Source organism: Chrysochloris asiatica, unplaced genomic scaffold (assembly GCF_000296735.1).
Source record: "Chrysochloris asiatica unplaced genomic scaffold, ChrAsi1.0 scaffold00041, whole genome shotgun sequence".
Lineage (NCBI taxonomy): Eukaryota > Metazoa > Chordata > Mammalia > Afrosoricida > Chrysochloridae > Chrysochloris > Chrysochloris asiatica.
The window spans coordinates 15353845-15361563 of record NW_006408559.1 but is presented as its reverse complement, the minus strand read 5'-3'; the positions used below and the strand labels follow the sequence as shown (position 1 = coordinate 15361563).

Here is a 7719-nt window from a genome sequence, read left to right as displayed (position 1 = left end):
CCACTGGCAGGATTGGAGTGGAACTGCATGCCAGGCCCCTGCTGCAGAGTTAGAGCAGCCAGGTCTCACCTGAGTTATGTAAGAGGCACCACCTGAACCCAAAGGATAATCGGCTCAGAAGTGCCTAGCCCGCCCTCCCCATGGCCTGGACGCATGTATAAGTCCAGGCCCTCCAGGTGTGCACAACAGAGAGATCCTCTGGGCCCCTCAAGTCATGACCCGTGTCCTGCTGTTCTGGCTGCTCCTGATCCTGACTCCCCCTTCCCAAGGCCACCGTCTCGGCCCCAAGTCTCGCTTGCGTTATTCCAGGTTCCTTGATTCATCTAATGACGTGTTCCTGCGCTGGGACTTTGACCTTGAGGCTGAGGTCATCACATTTGAACTGCAGGTCCAGACAGCTGGCTGGGTTGGCCTCGGTGTCACAAATCGCTACACCAACGTGGGAGGTGATCTGGTAGTTGGCGGGGTCTTGCCTGGTGGCAACGTCTATTTCTCGGTAAGTCTGGGGTGACTCCATGCCCAGGGCAAGGGTCCTATACTCAATGGAGGACAGATCCATGTCTACCTTGAAGAAGATCCCACATTCCCCAAACAGACCCGGCACACTCCCAGAGCACATTCTGACTTACCTGTCTCTTCCTTCAACAGTGGTCCATTGTAGAGTTTCAACCTAGGTCTGTCTGTCAGACTTCCATGTCCCAAGACTGATAAGAAAATGGAGCCATTGGCCTGACAGGGACTTGTACCCAATATGAACTAGTTGTTACTGTTACCTGTTGAGTCGGTTCCAACTCATAGCGACCCTGTGGACAGTTACTGAGAAGCAGCTGGTGGTTTTGAACTGCCAACCTTGGGGTTCGCAGTCCAGTGCTGATCCTACAGCGCCACACCAGGAATCCAATACTATCTAAGAGCCCATTTAATGCAGGTCACTGGGCAAGAGCCAAAGCTGTTTGAGAACACTGTTCCTGCCCTCAATTTCCATTAAGCCCAGCCATGTCTCTGGACAACTTGATTAGTCTAACAACCATTTCATTTTATTCATGCTTATAAGAGAAGGGAGCATGGTGGCTCTGTAGGTTAAGCACTGGACTGTGAACCACAAGGTTGGTGGTTCGAGCCCACCAGCCACTCTTGGGAGAAAGACGAGGCTTTCTACTCCCACAAAGATTTACAGCCTTGGAAACCCTATACTGGGTTGCTCTGAGTCAGAAACGACTTGATGGCACTTATCAACAAAAACATGCTTCTAAGAAGAAATAAGTAGGCAGTCAATACTTATAAGAAGAAAAAGAATACCTTAAAAATATTAGGCATTTCTGATTGGCCAGGCAGTGTTGTAAACTGCACATCAAACTCCATAGCATCATTGTGAGGCAGAATATTATTACTCTCATTTCACCTTATCCGTCTTCTAAACGACCCATACTTGAGATGAGGAAAACTCTGAACTACTCTTCTCATCCTTAAGCATCAATTAACAGTACAAGAAGACACATATTAATAGTACAAGGTGATACATGTTAACAGTACAAGGTGATATATGTAAAGAGCCAGCTGAGAAAGGGTGAGTGGCCCAAACATCTCAGAAGACAAGTGAGATTTTAAGGGTGGGGACCCCCACGGGAAGGTTAGGATTTATGGAGAGAAGACTTGAAATGGAAGGAGTAAAACTCCATCCAACATGGTCCATCCCTGATAATCACCCTTTGATCAGCTCTGTCCTGGGAGGACCCGACACATATAAGGAAAACTTGAGTTCTGCTACATTAGCACCTGGAAGCATTGGAAGGGTGCCTACTGCCACAAAAGTAGGACCACTGGGCTTCTGGTTCTGATCCTTGGGCTTCCTGGACTCCAGGATCAGCACCTGAAGGATGAAGACACCCTGGAGGAGGACGGGAGTCAGGATGCGGAGCTGCTGGGACTCACAGAAGACGCTGTCTATACCACCATGCGTTTCTCCAGACCTTTCCGCTCCTGTGATCCCCACGACCACGACATCACGGTAAAATGGGGAGCAAGAATGGGGTCACCTGAAACCTGGAAATACCCTTGTATCTCCGGCAGCCAGACCCATCCCTCCCAGCCTTCCCAGGCACTACCCAATCATGCCACCTCCAGGAACCCAGGGGTCTTCTGTAGGGTGATCATTTCTGATTCAGCATCCACTCCACCCTTCCCAGAGCTCCCTCTGGCAGGAGGTATAGAACTTGAAGAGTCTTTCCTGGTTCCATTGAACTGAGGATGTTTGAACATAAGAGTTTGGCTGTACCATTTCATTTTCCATATGTGGGCGCAGGCATAGAGGGCATGGAAAAGGGATTGCACCTTCAACATCAGCAGCAAGTTAGCCTCCGAGGCTAGACCCCAGGTACCCTGATGACTAGTCAAGTCATTCATCACATGGTACAGAGGGCTTGCAAGGCTTGTGGGTGGGTGTGCCAAGTTCTGCAGCCCTCACTGTCTCAACTCCCCAGAGTGACACTGTGCGGGTGTTGGCTGCATATGGCCAGGATGACACGCTGAAGCTGGACCGGGATCACATCTTTGTCAAGTCCATCTTCCTGCTGCAGATCATCCACCCCGATGACCTTGAAGTCCCTGAGGACACTATTATCCACGACCTGGAGATCACTGATGTAGGACCCCCCGCCCTCCACGACCCTCCTTCAGCTCCTGTCAGTCTTCCCACTCAAGTCTGGCTCCTCTCTGTCACCGTATTCTATACTTCTCTGTGTCGCTTGGATTGAGGTTACTCTGACCTAGCTCTGCCCCTGGTGGTAGTGTGCATCGAGTTGGTTCATAGAGACCCTGTATACAGTTTCTGAAGCTGTAAGTTGTTAGGGGGGCCTTAGTCCCTGAGAACTGCCTAATCAGCCCTAAGGAGAATCCCCTCCCTGATGGGTCTCTCTCTGGTTCCTCCGGGAACCTCATTCCCCCAGCTCAGCCTTGATACCCTCCCCAGTTCCTCATTCCAGAAGATGACACCACCTACGCCTGTACCTTCCTTCCTCTGCCCATCGTAAGCAAGAAACATCACATCCACAAGGTGCGGGGTACTGGACAGCAGCCGTGTCTGAGCAGGATGGGCGGGGAGAAATGCAGGGGACAGTGCTGAGAATTGATAAACGCTGCTTGGAGCATGGCTGGGAAGGAGGGCTGGAGGAGTCGCTGGGCAGAGAAGCCAGGAGGGTTTGGTAGAACCCATAGTGATATGAGTTGGAGAGTATAGGATTCAAGCTCCTAAGGAGTCCTGGTGTGGCACTGTGGGTTAATGTGCCAGACTGCAAAGACGTTTGAACTGCAAGGTCTGTGGTTCAAGCTCACCAGGTGCTCCTCAGAAACCCTATACAGGGTCACTATGGGTCGAATAGACTCAACGGCACTTAACAACAGCAACCCTATGTTGGAGTCCTGGTGTAGCACTGTAGGATAAGCACTGAACTGCTAACCACAAGGCTGGCAGTTCAAACCCACCAGCCGCTCCTCAGAAACCCTACACAGGGTCACTATGAGTCAGAACTGACTCATAGGCACTTAACAACAACAACAACATCAGTATGTTAAGGAATCCTGGTGATACAGTGGTTAAGCGCTCAGCTGCTAACTGAAAAGTCGGCAGTTCAAACCCACCAACAGCCCCGTGGAAGAATGCTATCATCTTTATCATCTTTATCATCTTTGTAGGATCAGATTGTCCATGGGGTTGCTGGTGAGCCTGGACGGCTGACCTTTCAGTTAGCAGTTCTACTCTGTCCCAGAGGTTTGGTATGAGTTGAAGTTGACTTGAGAGCACACAATCACCACAGAATCATGGCCAACAGCACAGTCCCCACACCTCACAGTGACATGAGATTTGGAGGCAGGCAGGCAGGTCATTAACAAGTATCTGCAGAGAGCAAGACATAGCCCTGTCCTGCCTGAGAATGGACTTTGGGGGCTGTTGTGAAGGCAGGGAGGGGACACAACCCGACTGCATGGCCAAGAGTCAGGTCAGAGGGACTCAGATGTGGTCCCCTAAGCTCCTATGTCAGTTTAGATCAAATAGACAAAGTATTATCTTACCATGATGACCCCCTGTGTGCTCCGGGAGATGGCCAGGTCTTTCTTCCAAAGGCCTCTGGGTGGTCACTTATCTTTCAAGAAGTAGCAAGTGTGAGGGAGCTGAGCTACTTTCTTAAGAGAAGCAGAAAGTCTTGGCATCCTGTTGGAAGGCAGTGAGACAGGATGTGGGTACTGAGGGACTGGGCACATAGTTCTCGGGACCAGGTTAGAGTGGTAGGGCTGGGAGAAGAGTCAGATGGAGGGGTAGAAATGATAATTCTGTGTGGGTGGATACGTGGGAGAGAAACCGGAGATGGAAGAAGAGAGGGAAAGGGAGGGTAGGGTGGAGACCTGGTAGCTGGGGAGGGTGGGTGCCGGAGGAGTGGGGTGAAGGTGTCACACAGTGCCGGCCCCTCCTCATGCAGTTTGAACCCAAACTGATCGACCACAACGAGAGTATGGTTCACCACATCCTAGTGTATGCCTGCGGCAACGCCAGCGCCCTCCCCACCGGCATCAGCGACTGCTATGGAGCGGACCCGGCCTTCTCGCTCTGCTCCCAAGTCATTGTTGGCTGGGCGGTCGGCGGCACAGTGAGTCCGCGGTGGGGTGTCCGCTGCGGGTCACCGGGATGGCTGGGTGGAGGGAGGGCCGGCACTGGGCTCCCTCTACCTCCCTCCAACAGAGCTACCAGTTCCCGGATGATGTGGGCATCTCTATCGGGACCCCACGGGACCCCCAATGGATTCGGCTGGAGATTCATTACAGCAATTTCCACAATCTCCCTGGTGAGGGACTTGTTTGGAGCCGGGTGCTGTGTGCATGGGAAGGTGGTTAGGGATGAGGCAGGGACCCCCTCACCCTCCTGACTCTCCTGGCCTCGCTTGCTGCCACGATTCCTTCCTGCTGCAGGTATTTACGACTCGTCCGGGATCCGTGTGTACTACAGCCCACGGCTGCGCAGATACGACATGGGTGTCCTCCAGCTGGGTTTCTTCACCTTCCCCATCCACTTCATCCCCCCGGGGGCCCAGTCCTTCCTGTCCTACGGGCTGTGCAAGACCGAGAAGTTCGAGGAGGTGAGTTGGGGATAGGGGAGGCAACACACACTGGTCCGGACCCACCTGCCTGAGCCCCAAGAGCACAGAATACCCACAGGGTGAGAATCGGGGCTGGGGGGTCCCCAGGAGGAGCCAAAAGGATCGGGGGAGAATCCAGGGGTGAGAAACAGCACCGTCAAGGGTTGGTGTTCTATACCTGGGCTGGAAGCCCGGGCAGATCCGGACCAGCGTTCTTAGCAAAACAGGTGTGCTCTCTCCCTGTTACAGATGAACGGGGCCCCGGTACCCGACATCCAGGTGTATGGCTACCTGCTTCATACTCACCTGGCAGGCCGGGCTCTGCAGACAGTACAGTACAGGTAAGGGGCGAGCTGGAATCTTCCTTCCGTGTGCCAAACGCATGTGAGCAGCAGGTATCTGTTCTACAGCATAAGGATATACCCCCCTGGGGGAGCTAGTTCTGTCCCTAGAGCGCAGGCGACAGAGGGTGAAGCTGTGGGGAAGAGCTTGTATATTTCAGGGCACGCTGCACCCCCAGAAAGAGCCACCCACTCCACCTGTATTAGCAGACCCCTTCCCTTGATCCTTCTAGAAACGGATCCCAGCTGCGAACCATCTGTAAAGACGACGCCTATGACTTCAACCTACAGGAGACTCGGGATTTACCTGAGCGCTTGGAGATCAAGACTGTGAGAAGTGGGCAGGCGGAGCCAGGGGCAGCGCTGCTAAATCTGGTTGTTATCATTACTAAGTGCCCTCTCCTTGGCTCTGAGGATTTCCAGGAGTCCTGGTGTGGCGCTGTAGGATAAGCACTGGATTGCTAACCCACCTTGGAAACCCTATACAGGATTGCTATTTGTCAGCACGTAGCAACAAGATAGGGTTTCCAAGGAGCAGCTGGTGGATTTGAACCACCAACGTTGTGATTAGCAGTCCGGTGCTTATCCTACAATGCCACACCAAGACTCTAAACCTGAGGAAGCCTGAGGACAAGTTGTTGTTGTTGTTAAGGGTCATTGAGTTGGTTTCAACTCATAGTGACACTATTTAGGATTTCCAAGGAACGGCTGGTGGGTTTGAACCACCGACATTGTGGTTCAAACCAAACTTGTGGTCCAGTGCTTTATCCCACAGCACCACCCCAGGACTCCATGAAGGAGCTCAATATAACCAGCTGTATCCCGCAGGTATGTATGACTCTGTATACCTGTTCCACCCCAACAGGGAGATGAGCTACTGGTGGAGTGTCAGTATCAGACGCTGGACAGAGACACCATGACTTTCGTAAGTGTCTGCTCCCCATCATGTCACCATGACAATATTCCCCAGTGAAACCCCCATGTCTGCTGGATCCAGCTGAAACCTGACCTCTTTCTGAGGGTGCTACCCTTTCCCATGGGGCGTCTCCTGCCCTTTCATCCCGAGGCTTGGGGTGAGTGTAGGGCCTCCCTATCTCATCCCTCAATGGCCCATGATACCATGGCAGATGGTGTGTTCTAGAGATGAAGAGCATGACCCTCGGCCTCACTGCCTGGGTCTGAATGTCAAGGCAGCTTTCTGACCTTAGACTGTCACTACCTCTTTGCGCCGCATTTAGTTTGTTCATAAAAAAATAATTAATTGTACATGTAACCCACTAGACCCATGTCTGATGTGTGGCAGGCACCCAAGAGAAGTTAGCTGCTGTTATCAGAGCCACCAGAGTATGTAAAGAATGGTCGTTGGGCTCAAAAGAGTTAGACGAAGACAAGACAACACTTTTTTGTCACACTGTGGTGACTTGTGTGATGCTGAGATTCTAGAAGCTATGCCACTGATATTTCAAATACCAGCAGGGTCACCCATGGTGGATAGGTTTCAGCTGAGCTTCCAGACAAAGACAGACTAGGAAGAAGGAGAGACTGACTCCTTCCAAATATTTAGTCACTGAAAACGTTATGAATAGCCATGGAACACTGTCAGAAGACAACCAACAGATCATTATTAATAATGATCAATATCAGAACGTGATATATATCATGAGAGGACAATGGGGATAATACATTTGGGGGATTCATAGGAAAAATCCTAAGGTCCTACTAAAGTGAACTGAATTTTCTTTAGACACATAGGGATGGGGACTGCAGAGAAAGAGAAGACTGGGAAAGTATGGGGCTTGTGGGAAGACCAGTGGCTTGACTGAGAGTTAAGGATAGAAGCAATGTTGGAAGGAGTAGACGAGACAGGGCAGGAGCCAGGGGAAAGTTGTTGTTATTATGTGTTGTCTGGTCAGTTCCAACTCATAGCCACACTGTACACAGGATTTCCACAGCTTGGTTTGCAAGGGGAGCAGAGGGTCTCATATTCCTCCTGTGGACCTGAAATATCTGCCCTGTAGTTCTCTGTCGCCTGGAAAACAGTGTCTAACTCTGACGCTCTACAGTATTTTCCACATGAATAAATGATGGGTGGGGACTTATTAGATAGATAGATAGATAGATAGATAGATAGATAGATAGATAGATAGGATGGATAGATAGACAGATAGATGTGATGAATGGATGGATGGGTGGATGAATGGATGGATAGATAGATAGATAGATAGATAGATAGATAGATAGATAGATAGATA

General features: G+C 51.0%; 1 protein-coding gene across 1 annotated transcript in view; it reads left to right on the top strand.

Moving 5' to 3' along the window:
* Positions 1-214: 214 nt before the first annotated feature.
* The window catches only part of LOC102840433 (DBH-like monooxygenase protein 2-like), a 20057-nt gene continuing 12552 nt past the window's right edge, over positions 215-7719 (top strand). The window contains exons 1-10 of the mRNA XM_006861262.1: positions 215-496; positions 1862-2008; positions 2481-2642; positions 2969-3052; positions 4473-4640; positions 4733-4835; positions 4960-5126; positions 5376-5467; positions 5701-5797; positions 6333-6392. Of these exons, the coding sequence (XP_006861324.1) occupies positions 215-496; positions 1862-2008; positions 2481-2642; positions 2969-3052; positions 4473-4640; positions 4733-4835; positions 4960-5126; positions 5376-5467; positions 5701-5797; positions 6333-6392 (1362 nt within the window). The remainder of the gene's footprint in view (positions 497-1861; positions 2009-2480; positions 2643-2968; positions 3053-4472; positions 4641-4732; positions 4836-4959; positions 5127-5375; positions 5468-5700; positions 5798-6332; positions 6393-7719) is intronic.